We start from the raw sequence: 19,098 nt of genomic DNA on the forward strand, positions 1-19,098 counted from the left end.
ACATATGTGGATGAAACAAACACTAGGGGATACATAGAACATAACTATATAATAGGGAAAGCATTCTCCATAGTACTTTATTCACATTAATTATTTTTTATGAAATCGACTTCAAAATATCCTTTCAAAAATATAAATAAGTTCGATTTACATCTCTAAATGTCTTATTTGAATTTTATGAAATTAGTGTTCACAGATCAAGATACACATTTTTACTCTCGAAAATTGAGACTTATATCACACATAGCCATGATGTATCAGACCCGTGAAGATCCGGGGTAGAACAGGTCTTCAGCAACCCATGCTTGCCGTAAAAGGCGACTATGATTGTCGTAAAGGGCGACTAACGGGATCGGGTGGTCAGGCTCGCTGACTTGGTTGATGCATGTCATCGATCCCAATTGCGTGGATGGATGCTCATGATGTTAATCACTGGGTTGTCTGGTCCAGACTCGATTATTTTACAGACCGCCGTCATATAGCTGGAATATTGCTGAGTGTGGCGTTAAACAACAAACAACAAAATGATGTATCATTACTGTGAGTACGAACAGTCTTCAAATTCATTCTCCGTTACTACTGTCTGTAATACCAGGTACACCTCGCGGCATATGTTAATGCTAAATGTTTACTTTATGCAAACTGTACAAATATGAGTAGCGGGTGCTACCGGTAGGGCAGGCCATGCTTACACTTTTCGTGAACACCTGGTGGCATCACTGATTTGCAGTGATCAATTCACACCTGGTGGCATCACTTATTTGCAGTGATCAATTACATTCCACATCACAGGTTATGCCTTGATGGCGCTGATGTCATGTTGAATCGAAATAGCATGTAATCGAGTCTGGACAATCCGGTGATTGACATGGAGAGCATCTATCAATGCAAATGGGAAACGATTACAGCGCAGCAACCAAAGTATCGGGCCTGGCCACGCATCCCGTTAGTCGCCTCTTACGACAAGAATGGGTAGCTGAAGGTGACATACAATCAAATGTTTTCCCATAGACTTCTATAGTAACGTTATATTTTTAAAAAAAATAACGAAGCATTCAACAGCTATTACCTGTACTTGTGTGCACAGTTTGGCCTTAGAGCAACAAGCTAAACACACCACCCCCAGTTTCTCACCAAATGTCACCTACTCGAAAATAGCTGTTGTCACATTCAGCATAAGACATCATGTTGAAAAAGACAGTAGTAAATATAGAAAAACATGGTCAGTTTTAATAACTAGATGGATGTACATTTGAAAGACATAAAAATCTTACAGAATATCCTCAAATCACAACCTGCAGATATCTCTCGATCTGCACTGTCCAAACTGGCTCTGATTTGGTGTAGTAGAACCTGTAGACCAATTTTAACCCGGATCTGTACTGGGGTCATAAACGTTGAGCACTTTCATTAAACCTAATAGATGTAACACGTATCCTTCAAGACACTGGGGAATACATCATGCACGTTCTGTGAGGAAATTTGTATTGCATGTTTTAGGTAATATACTTCATCTGGTACAAGATCTTGCCTGTGATTATAGGTATTCTGACAGAATAATTTACCTCAAGAATCATTATAAGTTAGACTTCGGTTGCCATTCTTTAATTTCAGTATCTATTTCCTTAACTCCATATGAGTTAACGTTACCTTAAAGTTATGAGTACGTGTGGTAGAATGAAGTTACTTTCCGGTTACATGTCATGGGAACGAACGTTGACCGTGTAGCCAACGATGTGACCTAGATGACGAGGTAGGGGAAATAGAATCTATCTGCACACATATGGACGTAACATTAACATCATTGTCTGGCCGCGTAAGGTAATACATTCATTACGACTTTGACATTCCTTGCTTTGAAAACATTTCTCATATAGTGTGTGGATATATGTTATCTTTATGTGCATGTGTGTTATATCTTCCTCCTCATGTTGTTCTTGTCAATTCTAAATGTTTTGTTGTAATTTCATTCTGTTTTTCGAGACTGTTAGGTCCTCCATAGAGGCCAAAGGAGGATCCCGCCCAAATAGATCACACAAATTGTAAGCTGAGGACCGCCTGCCATACATACTGTTACATGAGGACCCCCGTCATACATACTGTTACATGATGACCCCCGTCATACATACTGTTACATGAGGACCCCCGTCATACATACTGTTACATGAGGACCCCCGTCATACATACTGTTACATGAGGACCCCCGTCATTCATAATGTTACATGAGGACCCCCGTCATACATACTGTTACATGAGGACCCCCGTCATACATAATGTTACATGAGGACCCCCGTCATACATACTGTTACATGAGGGCCCCCGTCATACATACTGTTACATGAGGACGCCCGTCATACATACTGTTACATGAGGACCCCCGTCATACATACTGTTACATGAGGACCCCCGTCATACATACTGTTACATGAGGACCCCCGTCATACATACTGTTACATGAGGACCCCCGTCATACATACTGTTACATGAGGGCCCCCGTCATTCATAATGTTACATGAGGACCCCCGTCATACATAATGTTACATGAGGACCCCCGTCATACATAATGTTACATGAGGACCCCCGTCATACATACTGTTACATGAGGACCCCCGTCATACATACTGTTACATGAGGACCCCCGTCATACATACTGTTACATGAGGACCCCCGTCATACATACTGTTACATGAGGACCCCCGTCATACATACTGTTACATGAGGACCCCCGTCATACATACTGTTACATGAGGACCCCCGTCATACATACTGTTACATGAGGACCCCCGTCATACATAATGTTACACGAGGGCCCCCGTCATACATACTGTTACATGAGGACCCCCGTCATACATAATGTTACATGAGGACCCCCGTCATACATACTGTTACATGAGGACCCCCGTCATACATACTGTTACATGAGGACCCCCGTCATACATACTGTTACATGAGGACCCCCGTCATACATACTGTTACATGAGGACCCCCGTCATACATACTGTTACATGAGGACCCCCGTCATACATACTGTTACATGAGGACCCCCGTCATACATACTGTTACATGAGGACCCCCGTCATACATAATGTTACATGAGGACCCCCGTCATACATACTGTTACATGAGGACCCCCGTCATACATACTGTTACATGAGGGCCCCCGTCATACATACTGTTACATGAGGACCCCCGTCATACATAATGTTACATGAGGACCCCCGTCATACATACTGTTACATGAGGACCCCCGTCATACATACTGTTACATGAGGACCCCCGTCATACATACTGTTACATGAGGACCCCCGTCATACATACTGTTACATGAGGACCCCCGTCATACATAATGTTACATGAGGACCCCCGTCATACATACTGTTACATGAGGACCCCCGTCATACATAATGTTACATGAGGACCCCCGTCATACATACTGTTACATGAGGGCCCCCGTCATACATACTGTTACATGAGGACCCCCGTCATTCATAATGTTACATGAGGGCCCCCGTCATACATACTGTTACATGAGGACCCCCGTCATTCATAATGTTACATGAGGGCCCCCGTCATACATACTGTTACATGAGGGCCCCCGTCATACATACTGTTACATGAGGACCCCCGTCATACATACTGTTACATGAGGACCCCCGTCATTCATAATGTTACATGAGGGCCCCCGTCATACATACTGTTACATGAGGACCCCCGTCATACATACTGTTACATGAGGACCCCCGTCATACATACTGTTACATGAGGGCCCCCGTCATACATACTGTTACATGAGGACCCCCGTCATACATACTGTTACATGAGGACCCCCGTCATACATACTGTTACATGAGGACCCCCGTCATACATACTGTTACATGAGGGCCCCCGTCATTCATAATGTTACATGAGGACCCCCGTCATACATAATGTTACATGAGGACCCCCGTCATACATAATGTTACATGAGGACCCCCGTCATACATACTGTTACATGAGGACCCCCGTCATACATACTGTTACATGAGGACCCCCGTCATACATACTGTTACATGAGGACCCCCGTCATACATACTGTTACATGAGGACCCCCGTCATACATACTGTTACATGAGGACCCCCGTCATACATACTGTTACATGAGGACCCCCGTCATACATACTGTTACATGAGGACCCCCGTCATACATAATGTTACATGAGGGCCCCCGTCATACATACTGTTACATGAGGACCCCCGTCATACATAATGTTACATGAGGACCCCCGTCATACATACTGTTACATGAGGACCCCCGTCATACATACTGTTACATGAGGACCCCCGTCATACATACTGTTACATGAGGACCCCCGTCATACATACTGTTACATGAGGACCCCCGTCATACATACTGTTACATGAGGACCCCCGTCATACATACTGTTACATGAGGACCCCCGTCATACATAATGTTACATGAGGACCCCCGTCATACATACTGTTACATGAGGACCCCCGTCATACATACTGTTACATGAGGGCCCCCGTCATACATACTGTTACATGAGGACCCCCGTCATACATAATGTTACATGAGGACCCCCGTCATACATACTGTTACATGAGGACCCCCGTCATACATACTGTTACATGAGGACCCCCGTCATACATACTGTTACATGAGGACCCCCGTCATACATACTGTTACATGAGGACCCCCGTCATACATAATGTTACATGAGGACCCCCGTCATACATACTGTTACATGAGGACCCCCGTCATACATAATGTTACATGAGGACCCCCGTCATACATACTGTTACATGAGGGCCCCCGTCATACATACTGTTACATGAGGACCCCCGTCATTCATAATGTTACATGAGGGCCCCCGTCATACATACTGTTACATGAGGACCCCCGTCATTCATAATGTTACATGAGGGCCCCCGTCATACATACTGTTACATGAGGGCCCCCGTCATACATACTGTTACATGAGGACCCCCGTCATACATACTGTTACATGAGGACCCCCGTCATTCATAATGTTACATGAGGGCCCCCGTCATACATACTGTTACATGAGGACCCCCGTCATACATACTGTTACATGAGGACCCCCGTCATACATACTGTTACATGAGGACGCCCGTCATACATACTGTTACATGAGGACCCCCGTCATACATACTGTTACATGAGGACCCCCGTCACACATATTGTTAGCTGAGGACCGCCTGCCACACATACTGTTAGCTGAGCACCGCCTGCCACACATATTGTTAGCTGAGGACCGCCTGCCATACATATTGTTACATGAGGACCCCGTCTCACATATTGTTAGCTGAGGACCCCCTGCCCTATATATTGTTAGCTGAGGACCCCCGTCTCACATATTGTTAGCTGAGGACCGCCTGCCATACATATTGTTAGCTGAGGACCCCCGTCTCACATATTGTTAGCTGAGGACCGCCGTCACATATTGTTACCTGAGGACCGCCTGCCATACATATTGTTAGCTGAGGACCGCCTGCCTTACATATTGTTAGCTGAGGACCCCCGTCACACATATTGTTAGCTGAGCACCGCCTGCCACACATATTGTTAGCTGAGGACCTCCTGCCATACATATTGTTACATGAGGACCCCGTCTCACATATTGTTAGCTGAGGACCCCCTGCCCTATATATTGTTAGCTGAGGACCCCCGTCTCACATATTGTTAGCTGAGGACCGCCTGCCATACATATTGTTAGCTGAGGACCCCCGTCTCACATATTGTTAGCTGAGGACCGCCGTCACAAATTGTTACCTGAGGACCGCCTGCCATACATATTGTTAGCTGAGGACCGCCTGCCTTACATATTGTTAGCTGAGGACCCCCGTCACACATATTGTTAGCTGAGGACCCATGTCACATATATTGTTAGCTGAGCATCGCCTGCCACACGTACTGTTAGCAGAGGACCGCCTGCCACACATATTGTTAGCTGAGGACCACCTGCCATACATATTGTTAGCTGAGGACCCCCGTCACACATATTGTTAGCTGAGGACCCCCGTCACACATATTGTTAGCTGAGGACCGCCTGTCATACATATTGTCAGCTGAGGATCCCTTGCCATACATATTGTAAGCTTAGGACCTCCTGCCATACATATTGTTACATGAGGACCCCGTCTCACATATTGTTAGCTGAGGACCCCCTGCCCTATATATTGTTAGCTGAGGACCCCCGTCTCACATATTGTTAGCTGAGGACCGCCTGCCATACATATTGTTAGCTGAGGACCCCCGTCTCACATATTGTTAGCTGAGGACCGCCGTCACATATTGTTACCTGAGGACCGCCTGCCATACATATTGTTAGCTGAGGACCCCCGTCACACATATTGTTAGCTGAGGACCCCCGTCACACATATTGTTAGCTGAGGACTCCCTGCCATACATATTGTTAGCTGAGGACCCCCGACACACAAATTGTTAGCTGCGGACCCCCGTGTCACATATTGTTACATGAGGACCCCCGTCACACTTATTGTTAGCTGAGGACCGCCTGCCACACATACTGTTAGCTGAGCACCGCCTGCCACACATATTTTTAGCTGAGGACCGCCTGCCACACATATTGTAAGTTGAGGACCCCCGTCACACATATTATTAGCTGAGGACCCCCGTCTCACATATTGTTAGCTGAGGACCGCCGTCACATATTGTTTGCTGAGCACCGCCTGCCACACATATTGTTAGCTGAGGACCCCCTGCCATACATATTGTAAGTTGAGGACCCCCGTCACACATATTATTAGCTGAGGACCCCCGTCTCACATATTGTTAGCTGAGGACCGCCGTCACATATTGTTTGCTGAGCACCGCCTGCCACACATATTGTTAGCTGAGGACCCCCTGCCATACATATTGTTAGCTGAGGAGCGCCTGCCATACATATTGTTAGCTGAGGACCCCCGTCTCACATATTGTTAGCTGAGGACCGCCGTCACATATTGTTAGCTGAGGACCGCCTGCCATACATATTGTTATCTGATTACCGCCTGCCTTACATATTGTTAGCTGAGGACCCCCGTCACACATATTGTTAGCTGAGGACCGCCTGCCATACATATTGTTAGCTGAGGACCCCCGTCACACATATTGTTACCTGAGGACCGCCTGTCATACATATTGTTAGCTGAGGATCCCTTGCCATACATATTGTTAGCTGAGGACCTCCTGCCATACATATTGTGAAATGAGGACCCCCGTCTCACATATTGTTAGCTGAGGACCCCCTGCCCTATATATTGTTAGCTGAGGACCCCCGTCTCACATATTGTTAGCTGAGGACCGCCTGCCATACATATTGTAAGCTGAGGATCCCCGTCTCACATATTGTTAGCTGAGGACCGCCGTCACATATTGTTACCTGAGGACCGCCTGCCATACATATTGTTAGCTGAGGACCGCCTGCCTTACATATTGTTAGCTGAGGACCCCCGTCACACATATTGTTAGCTGAGGACCGCCGTCACATACTGTTAGCTGAGCACCGCCTGCCACACATATTGTTAGCTGAGGACCCCCTGCCATACATATTGCTAGTTGAGGACCCCCTGCCATACATTTTGTTAGCTGAGGACCGCCGTCACACATATTGTTAGCTGAGGACCCCCGTCACATATATTGTTAGCTTAGCATCGCCTGCCACACGTACTGTTAGCTGAGGACCGCCTGCCACACATATTGTTAGCTGAGGACCACCTGCCATACATATTGTTAGCTGAGGAGCCCCGTCACACATATTGTTAGCTGAGGACCCCCTGCCAGACATGTTGTTAGCTGAGGACCGCCTGCCATACATATTGTTAGCTGAGGACCCCCGTCACACATATTGTTAGCTGAGGACCCCCTGCCAGACATGTTGTTAGCTGAGGACCGCCTGCCATTCATATTGTTAGCTGAGGACCGCCGTCACACATATTGTTAGCTGAGGACCGCCTGTCATACATATTGTCAGCTGAGGATCCCTTGCCATACATATTGTAAGCTGAGGACCTCCTGCCATACATATTGTTACATGAGGACCCCGTCTCACATTTTGTTAGCTGTGGACCCCCTGCCCTATATATTGTTAGCTGAGGACCCCCGTCTCACATATTGTTAGCTGAGGACCGCCTGCCATACATATTGTTAGCTGAGGACCCCCGTCTCACATATTGTTAGCTGAGGACCGCCGTCACATATTGTTAGCTGAGGACCGCCTGCCATACATATTGTTAGCTGAGGACCGCCTGCCTTACATATTGTTAGCTGAGGACCCCCGTCACACATATTGTTAGCTGAGGACCGCCGTCACACATATTGTTAGTTGAGGACCCCCTGCCATACATATTGTTAGCTGAGGACCCCCGACACACAAATTGTTAGCTGCGGACCCCCGTCTCACATATTGTTACATGAGGACCCCCGTCACACATATTGTTAGATGAGGACCGCCTGCCACACATACTGTTAGCTGAGCACCCCCTGCCACACATATTGTTAGCTGAGGACCGCCTGCCACACATATTGTAAGTTGAGGACCCCCGTCTCACATATTGTTAGCTGAGGACCGCCGTCACATATTGTTTGCTGAGCACCGCCTGCCACACATATTGTTAGCTGAGGACCCCCTGCCATACATATTGTTAGCTGAGGACCGCCTGCCATACATATTGTAAGCTGAGGACCCCCGTCTCACATATTGTTAGCTGAGGACCGCCGTCACATATTGTTACCTGAGGACCGCCTACCATACATTTTGTTAGCTGATTACCGCCTGCCTTACATATTGTTAGCTGAGGACCCCCGTCACACATATTGTAAGCTGAGGACCGCCTGCCATACATATTGTTAGCTGAGGACCCCCGTCACACATATTGTTAGCTGAGGACCGCCTGTCATACATATTGTTAGCTGAGGATCCCTTGCCATACATATTGTTAGCTGAGGACCTCCTGCCATACATATTGTGAAATGAGGACCCCCGTCTCACATATTGTTAGCTGAGGACCCCCTGCCCTATATATTGTTAGCTGAGGACCCCCGTCTCACATATTGTTAGCTGAGGACCGCCTGCCATACATATTGTAAGCTGAGGATCCCCGTCTCACATATTGTTAGCTGAGGACCGCCGTCACATATTGTTACCTGAGGACCGCCTGCCATACATATTGTTAGCTGAGGACCGCCTGCCTTACATATTGTTAGCTGAGGACCCCCGTCACACATATTGTTAGCTAAGGACCGCCGTCACATACTGTTAGCTGAGCACCGCCTGCCACACATATTGTTAGCTGAGGACCCCCTGCCATATATATTGCTAGTTGAGGACCCCCTGCCATACATTTTGTTAGCTGAGGACCGCCGTCACACATATTGTTAGCTGAGGACCCCCGTCACATATATTGTTAGCTGAGCATCGCCTGCCACACGTACTGTTAGCTGAGGACCGCCTGCCACACATATTGTTAGCTGAGGACCACCTGCCATACATATTGTTAGCTGAGGACCCCCGTCACACATATTGTTAGCTGAGGACCCCCGTCACACATATTGTTAGCTGAGGACCCCCTGCCATACATGTTGTTAGCTGAGGACCGCCTGCCATTCATATTGTTAGCTGAGGACCCCCGTCACACATATTGTTAGCTGAGGACCGCCTGTCATACATATTGTCAGCTGAGGATCCCTTGCCATACATATTGTTAGCTGAGGACCTCCTGCCCTACATATTGTTACATGAGGACCCCGTCTCATATATTGTTAGCTGAGGACCCCCTGCCCTATATATTGTTAGCTGATGACCCCCGTCTCACATATTGTTAGCTGAGGACCGCCTGCCATACATATTGTTAGCTGAGGACCCCCGTCTCACATATTGTTAGCTGAGGACCGCCGTCTCGCATATTGTTACCTGAGGACCGCCTGCCATACATATTGTTAGCTGAGGACCGCCTGCCTTACATATTGTTAGCTGAGGACCCCCGTCTCACATATTGTTAGCTGAGGACCGCCGTCACATATTGTTACCTGAGGACCGCCTGCCATAGATATTGTTAGCTGAGGACCGCCTGCCATACATATTGTTAGCTGAGGACCGCCTGTCATACATATTGTTAGCCGAGGATCCCTTGCCATACATATTGTTAGCTGAGGACCTCCTGCCATACGTATTGTGAAATGAGGACCCCCGTCTCACATATTGTTAGCTGAGGACCCCCTGCCCTATATATTGTTAGCTGAGGACCCCCGTCTCACATATTGTTAGCTGAGGACCGCCTGCCATACATATTGTAAGCTGAGGATTCCGGTCTCACATATTGTTAGCTGAGGACCCCCGTCTCACATATTGTTAGCTGAGGACCGCCGTCTCACATATTGTTAGCTGAGGACCGCCTGCCATACATATTGTTAGCTGAGGACCGCCTGCCTTACATATTGTTAGCTGAGGACCCCCGTCACACATATTGTTAGCTAAGGACCGCCGTCACATACTGTTAGCTGAGCACCGCCTGCCACACATATTGTTAGCTGAGGACCCCCTGCCATACATATTGCTAGTTGAGGACCCCCTGCCATACATTTTGTTAGCTGAGGACCCCCGTCACACATATTGTTAGCTGAGGACCCCCGTCACATATATTGTTAGCTGAGCATCGCCTGCCACACGTACTGTTAGCTGAGGACCGCCTGCCGCACATATTGTAAGCTGAGGACCACCTGCCATACATATTGTTAGCTGAGGACCCCCGTCACACATATTGTTAGCTGAGGACCCCCGTCTCACATATTGTTAGCTGAGGACCCCCTGCCATACATGTTGTTAGCTGAGGACCGCCTGCCATTCATATTGTTAGCTGAGGACCCCCGTCACACATATTGTTAGCTGAGGACCGCCTGTCATACATATTGTCAGCTGAGGATCCCTTGCCATACATATTGTTAGCTGTGGACCTCCTGCCATACATATTGTGAAATGAGGACCCCGTCTCACATATTGTTAGCTGAGGACCCCCTGCCCTATATATTGTTAGCTGAGGACCCCCGTCTCACATATTGTTAGCTGAGGACCGCCTGCCATACATATTGTTAGCTGAGGACCCCCGTCTCACATATTGTTACCTGAGGACCGCCTGCCATACATATTGTTAGCTGAGGACCGTCTGCCTTACATATTGTTAGCTGAGGACCCCCGTCTCACAAATTGTTAGCTGAGGACCGCCGTCACATATTGTTACCTGAGGACCGCCTGCCATACATATTGTTAGCTGAGGACCGCTTGCCTTACATATTGTTAGCTGAGGACCCCCTGCCATACATATTGTTAGCTGAGGACCTCCTGCCATACATATTGTTAGCTGAGGACCCCCGTCTCACATATTGTTAGCTGAGGACCGCCGTCACATATTGTTACCTGAGGACCGCCTGCCATACATATTGTTAGCTGAGGACCGCCTGCCATACATATTGTTAGCTGAGGACCCCCGTCACACATATTGTTAGCTGAGGACCGCCGTCACACATATTGTTAGCTGAGGACCCCCTGCCATACATATTGTTAGCTGAGGACCCCCGACACACAAATTGTTAGCTGCGGACCCCCGTCTCACATATTGTTACATGAGGACCCCCGTCTCACATATTGTTACATGAGGACCCCCGTCACACATACTGTTAGCTGAGCACCGCCTGCCACACATATTGTTAGCTGAGGACCGCCTGCCACACATATTGTAAGTTGAGGACCCCCGTCTCACATATTGTTAGCTGAGGACCGCCGTCACATATTGTTTGCTGAGCACCGCCTGCCACACATATTGTTAGCTGAGGACCCCCGACACACAAATTGTTAGCTGCGGACCCCCGTCTCACATATTGTTACATGAGGACCCCCGTCACACATATTGTTAGCTGAGGACCGCCTGCCACACATACTGTTAGCTGAGCACCGCCTGCCACACATATTGTTAGCTGAGGACCGCCTGCCACACATATTGTAAGTTGAGGACCCCCGTCAAATATTGTTTGCTGAGCACCGCCTGCCACACATATTGTTAGCTGAGGACCCCCTGCCATACATATTGTTAGCTGAGGACCGCCTGCCATATATATTGTTAGCTGAGGACCCCCGTCTCACATATTGTTAGCTGAGGACCGCCGTCACATATTGTTTGCTGAGCACCGCCTGCCACACATATTGTTAGCTGAGGACCCCCTGCCATACATATTGTTAGCTGAGGACCGCCTGCCATACATATTGTTAGCTGAGGACCCCCGTCTCACATATTGTTAGCTGAGGACCGCCGTCACATATTGTTACCTGAGGACCGCCTGCCATACATATTGTTAGCTGATTACCGCCTGCCATACATATCGTTAGGTGAGGACCCCCGTCACACATATTGTTAGCTGAGGACCCCCGTCACACATATTGTTAGCTGAGGACCCCCTGCCATACATATTGTTAGCTGAGGACCCCCAACACACAAATTGTTAGCTGCGGACCCCCGTCTCACATATTGTTACATGAGGACCCCCGTCACACATACTGTTAGCTGAGCACCGCCTGCCACACATATTGTTAGCTGAGGACCGCCTGCCACACATATTGTAAGTTGAGGACCCCCGTCACACATATTGTTACCTGAGGACCCCCGTCTCACATATTGTTAGCTGAGGACCGCCGTCACATATTGTTTGCTGAGCACCGCCTGCCATACATATTATTAGCTGAGGACCCCCTGCCATACATATTGTTAGCTGAGGACCCCCTGCCATACATATTGTTAGCTGAGGATCCCCGACCCACAAATTGTTAGCTGAGGACCCCCGTCTCACATATTGTTACATGAGGACCCCCGTCACACATATTGTTAGCTGAATTACATCGAATTTAGAAACATCTTCCATATGTCCACCATAAAACCTTTTAAAGCTTTTCTTAGGCCTAGAAAGATTTAAAGTATTTAGGAAAAGTCACGTGACGGTCTTTGAAATCTTCGCAGAAAGAGTATGCTCGATTGTACCTCAATGGTTGTGAAATGTCGACTCCAAAGGCTGGAGCTGCTGGAATATTGCTACACATAAAGAGAAAGTTAACTGTGGAAAAGTTGAAGTCATCTATCTTGTTATACAGTCTTGTGGATAGTTTGTCATCACGCACTCTTATGAAAGAAAGTGACTTGGCTGTTAGACGATACTGAACAAAATGATATCATCATTACACCCGAAGCTTGTGTTATACTTGTTGGGACCGCCTCCGTGGTCTAGTGGTAGAGCGTCCACCCGGAGAGCGGAAGGTCCGGGGTTCGATCCCCGGCCGCGTCAAAAGATGGTACTTGTTGTTACCCTGTCTGGCGCTCGGCATTAAGGGGCTAAAACAAGGACTGGTCGGGTTGGAGTCAGTATACTGTGTCCGAGTGGGGTATTCATATTAAATTAAACTGTGGCCTGGTATCTCAGTGGGCTAGCACTATAAATTGGCATCAGTCCGGACTAGTACAAGCAGCTGCACACACACATGTGCATACACGTCGCTATATAAGTGCAATAATCTTGGACTCGACGTTAAACCCCCTTTCACCTCACCTACTTCTTGGCTATACTCCCGTGGTTTGAGTTGACTGAAGCAAACACTCACACAATTACCAACGCACCCACTCAAACCCATAAACATGCACATACAGTCTAGGAATATGTTTGTTCAACGAAACAAGGTAATTGATTTTTACATGTGTCCTGCTCAGAGACAATTTCCTTGCAATGTTTAAAAACGAGAAATGTGCAAGGTCAGCAGTGATGTTAATCAATGTGTTCTATGCACATAAACCTTCAAGAGAGAAAACAAACCAAGGAAGTTAGATATTATATGATATCCAAGTCATAATTAAATTCTGTATTCGTGTTGTGGCATTGGGCACGGACAGTCCCTTTGTGTATCGTAACTCAGATAAGAGACTATAGGTATGTGATAAGTAAAATATATAATGTTATAAGTGAATAAATGGAATGGCATTGTCACTTTTTAACACTGTTGATTGCAGATCCATCATTGCCATGGAATACGATTAAACACCAACAATGATTAATTTGCAGAGGAATCTCAAATGAAATGATGTTGTCTCTCGTGGTGATTCTCCTTTCGCTTTGGACGTCAACAGGTAACTATCGCTAAATCTCTCACTGTGCCCTGACATTGGGATCCCAGTTTAGAATAGGTCACCATCAACCCATTCTTGTCGTACGAGGCAACGAGATGGATGGATAGTGAGACTCTGTGGATGATTGCAGTCATCATACCCTGACCGCGTGCTTCCCTGCTCATAATATCAATCACTTGTTCGTCTTATCCAGACTCGTTTAATTTCAACCCGTCGTTTATAGTTGGAATATTGCCAAATATTGTGACGTCAACAAAAACCAAAAACTTAAACATACACATATGTGTTGTAGCTGTGTCAATTGGCTTCAATAGTATTCTTTTTTCGCCAGGTATATGTCTACCTGCATGTCTAAACTTTCTCTCTATCATCCCCAGCTTCTGACACAAGTAAAGTCTGCCCAGACGACTGCCTCAACTCTCGCTGTCGCACGAACAACTCCCGTGTTGTATGTACAGACGGATGTGTGGCTGGTAAAAGGGGAGATGACTGTAAGATTGAGTGTTTAGCAGCCTGTATCCAGTGTGAACGTTATACTGTTGGTTGTGTAGGATCGTGTCGGAATCCACGTTTTTTTGGCCCCAACTGTAGCATACAATGTGCCATGAACTGTATGGATGGGTGTAATAAAACCAATGGACAATGTAATGGCTGCAAGGCAAGCTACAGAGGAAGATATTGCAATCATACATGCCCTGCCAACTGTGAACGTTGCGAGCAATATGGCGAAGGCTGCATACAATGTACAGAACCTTACTGTAGGGGTTTGTGTGATGAGAATATGACTAATTGTGATAGCACATCGTGCAAAAAGACCTGCCTCCCAAACTGCAGGAGCTTTGACATCAGTAGTTCTAAGTGTGCTGGCCCCTGCATAAATCAGAACTATCGTGGGGCAATGTGTAGCATCCCATGCTCACCTGAGTGTGACAGGTGTCACAAACAAACGGGCGAGTGTATACAGTGTATACCACGGATGTGGGGGAGGTTTTGTAATGAATCCTGCCCATCAAGGTGTAGATTATGTGATCGATATTCGAGTACATGCATTGGTTCTTGCATGGATTCTAATTTTCATGGCGTGAATTGTGACACCCCATGCCCTGTTAACTGCCATGGGTGTCACAGAGAGACAGGCCTGTGTATCCAGTGTGCCAACAACTTCAGCAGGACGTACTGCGACGAGATATGCTCGCCGTGTGAGGGAGAAACATGCAACACCTCACCTTGTCAAGAACGTAAGTCATGGAAAAAATTCCTTTTGTAAGGCCCGAAGACGAAATTGATCGTACAAAGTTGTAAATGTAACTTGTTCGTTATTTGTTCCGTATAAAGTGATGCATTATTAATCATCCGAAATCTCATTCGGCTGGAGGTATAGCTTGAAGATATCAATTCAATGGCATTGCAGCGCAATGCTTTGAAGACCATTGTGACATCATCGTTACCACGACGTCACAGTCAAATGACATCGCTATTCTCATCACTGAAGATAGTTAGCTGTTACACTTAAGACACTGAATGCTGTTGACAGGCTTAGAAAAAGTTGGAAGAATGATTTGTGATGATAGATTAGAATCTCACCCTCGTGGTCTTTTGATATCAAACATATCAACGCCCGTCCTTCAAATTTAGAACTCTTATCGACTTGTGTTGATATTGTGATATCAAAAGACACTAAGTGACATGCTCTGTGTACCAATGAAGCTATGGAAAGAGGTATTCCATAAAAAAACAACATTATGTGCCTTAATGATTTTAATATGCAGCACATGGACCTGTGAAGATCCGAGTTAGAATTGGTCTTCAGCAACCCATGCATGTCGTAAGAGGTGACTAACGGGATCGGGTGGTCAGGCTCACTGACTTGGTTGATGCATGACATCGTATCCCAATTGAGTGGATCGATGCTCATGATGTCAATCACTGGAAAGTCTGGTCCAGACTCGATCATTGTACAGACATATAGCTGAAATATTGCTGAGTGCGGCGTTAAGCAACAAATAAACAAACAAAACGAAATTGTACATCACATGAGCACTGTATATGCAATTACAGCCTAAGAATTTGCTTTAACACACTAGATTGAATAATGACCTGGTGGTGTATTTTCAGGTAAAGCTAACCACACCTTGGTTATTGTCGTCGGAACAATAGCTGGAGTTTCCACGTTGCTGTTACTGATATTAGGGATCTGGGCGCATAGGAGAAGTAGGTATGTAATGCACATAAATTGTGTACTGAGCATAACTTTATTCTACATTTAAGCGGTTTTCAATTTAAAGCACGATTAAATGTTTTAGGCTCTTGACACAGCACTTGGGTTTATGTAACACGATAACACAAACAGGCTAACAATGTGTGTATGTGATTGCTTCACCCGTCAGTACACAGCGCACTTTGTACTAAGCCGAAGATAGCACATATAACAGGAAATGATTAACGCGGACTGAAACTATGTGACTCAGTTGTAATGAGCATTATGTCAGTGATCCATTCATAAAATTGTCACTATTTTGCCTTTTATAACCAATGGAATCTGTATCGTCAGATAATCGAGACTGTTTTTTGTCTGGCGTTGACGAGAGTTTTATACTTTATTTTTACATATAAAATGTTAACAATTGCTTTTAAACTTCAGTTTGGATTTTCCCTAACCTTTGAGAAATAGGTCACCGGTCCACTTTGTACTGCCATGAAAACAAAACTCACAATCATTAGGTATACTTTCCTTATATAGCTGGGAGAAGTATCTGTATAGGCACATTATGAACAATTTAATTTTGCTGTTGTAGACTGATGCGTGTCTACTCATCAAACACCGGAGGTGGAAGATGGGACAGCAATGGTTCCAGGCAATCACGCAACAGTGACTACCAATCGCATAAGTACTCGGAAATATACGACAAGGACATGGACTCTGATTCGTGCATACCTAGACTTCCTCCAGCTAGGTTATCTATACAGCCTCCCCCTCCTCCCCGAAAACAGGACCCCACACAGAAGTTACCAAGAAGACAGTCCTGGTCACTCGGACAAGGAGCGTCAAGGGACAGCCAGACATCGTATGAGTCGATCATGCTCAAAACCTTACACATTGACCCTCTCATGGCAAAAGGGACAGAATCAGAATCATTGGTTACATCAGAGCAGCCAGGCGTTTATGACATTGCATCCTCGCCAATGAAAGGAATTGCCAGAGCACCATCTATGCCTCTTTTAATGACTACTTCTGGAAATGCTGCTGCTGAAGTTTCCAGTCGTCAACATATGCAGTATGTCTGTGACATACATGATATGCCTGTATCTTCACGCATCCAGCAGCTTACTACAAAGACCAGTTCAATCTTATTCATAGAACAAAATAATGACTTGACAAATGTCACTGTGAAATACCTTACCCCAGATAAAACTGTCTACGGAAAATGAAAATTATCGCCCTCAGTTGTAATGTAGTAAACTATATTCAAGTGAGTTTTGTCGCTTATATTGTAAATATTTTATGTGCTGTTACTTATGCCTGATTTTAATAAACATTTGCTGACGAAACATGTTGTTACGCTTGTATACAATGTAGAACACTGGGGCATATCTTATAGATATGTGCTGCGGCATTATGTTAATGATATGCAGAACTTGCCGTGTTGTCTTAAGGAAAGTGTCTTCTGTGCAATTGAAGCAATGTATCTTTTGAAGAAGTACTCTCCTCACTATCAACACAAACTAGCTAATCGTTTCTGATGCGTATCTGATAATAACGCATAAATGGATGCCGTTCAAATATGCAGACGGAATATTTGAATACGACACTTGAAATAAACGCGTCAGTAAAGCCTCAGGTAGAATACTTGGTTTGCATACAGTTGCAAATACTTGTCCTGTTTGACATGTGGGGCATTGGGGTAACCTAGTGGTTATAGCGTTCGCTCGTCACGCCGAAGGCCCGGGTTCGATTCCCCACATCTGCTATCTGCGTTATAAGTGACATATTACCTTTCTTGAGCCAAGCCGGTATGAGAAACATGTACCTGCTTGACCCCGAATCTAAACAGTATAATCATGAACTAACAGTACAGAAACAATTTGTTTATCTGTTCATATGTTAAACCATTGCTCCACATGTACGTCCGCCCACGTGTCCCTTGGCAAAGTGACAGCATTAGCTGTTCCTTGGCGTATGATCTTTAATGTAACCATGACTTTGCTCGTTTGATTGAGGAATGGGATAGTCGTTTACGACCTGTGCTAAATAATGATCTTCTGAAACAATACTCAGGACAACGGATGGACAATGAATGACATAGTGTAGTAATACTGCTGACACTGCAGAATGAAATCGTCATTCGTGGTAAAAGCAAACCGCACAGAAGGCTTGGGCTTTCTAAATACATGCAATCAGACTGCTGCTTACTGATATTTTCGATTAACAATCTAAGTATTGCGGACTGTCATTGAACTAAAATCACAATTTCAGAAATATGTTAGCATGTGCCCCTGGTTATTTGATCGACTTTGTACATTATAAAGTTAATAATGCGATGTGAATTTGTGTGGTCAATGTTATCTTTTGGAAGAAATCGGTCTGGATTATAATGTTTCGGTATTAGTCATGTCAATAGCGACCGTTTCCGTGTAAAATAAATGTGTTATTAAGCAGTAATACTGAAACTGATACATGAAACACAGGCCCAAACCTTTAACATTGTAGTTTAAATGGAGAATGAGTAAGTGTGATCTATTCTGAGTCAACTACAAAAGAAGTGTTTGAACAGAGACTTCAACACTGCGCCTTACTGTGTTGCAAAACGAATATATTTTTCTTAACGTTTTTCTTTACTTCTCAGCAGCAAAATCTGTACACTTGTACGCAGCAAACGTAATTCAAAATTAACATTTCGTTTTAATTAGTTTCAACAA

At 45.7% G+C, this 19,098-nt stretch overlaps 1 protein-coding gene and 1 long non-coding RNA gene across 3 annotated transcripts; one reads left to right on the plus strand and one right to left on the minus strand.

The window, feature by feature from the left end:
- The first annotated feature begins 1,681 nt into the window (after window positions 1–1,681).
- On the plus strand, window positions 1,682–17,730 carry LOC124149389 (scavenger receptor class F member 1-like). Of its 2 annotated transcripts, none has more exons than XM_048400018.1 (5): window positions 1,682–1,821; window positions 14,065–14,181; window positions 14,559–15,419; window positions 16,297–16,396; window positions 16,977–17,730. In XM_048400018.1, the coding sequence occupies exons 2-5, from the start codon at window positions 14,133–14,135 to the stop codon at window positions 17,608–17,610; spliced, it is 1,644 nt and encodes a 547-aa protein (XP_048255975.1). In that variant the 5' UTR covers window positions 1,682–1,821; window positions 14,065–14,132; the 3' UTR covers window positions 17,611–17,730. The 2 variants fall into 2 exon arrangements, with proteins under 2 accessions (XP_048255975.1, XP_046376890.1); XM_046520934.2 differs by having other exon boundaries at window positions 14,117–14,181.
- On the minus strand, window positions 12,263–12,686 carry LOC125382078. The gene is made up of 3 exons (XR_007222272.1): window positions 12,666–12,686; window positions 12,342–12,371; window positions 12,263–12,285 (listed from the first exon to the last, which is right to left on the minus strand). It is a non-coding gene; the product is annotated as an uncharacterized LOC125382078 (long non-coding RNA).
- Window positions 17,731–19,098: the final 1,368 nt, after the last annotated feature.

The sequence above is a fragment of the Haliotis rufescens genome, unplaced genomic scaffold (genome assembly GCF_023055435.1).
Source record: "Haliotis rufescens isolate VD_foot unplaced genomic scaffold, xgHalRufe1.0.p SCAF_2, whole genome shotgun sequence".
NCBI lineage: Eukaryota > Metazoa > Mollusca > Gastropoda > Lepetellida > Haliotidae > Haliotis > Haliotis rufescens.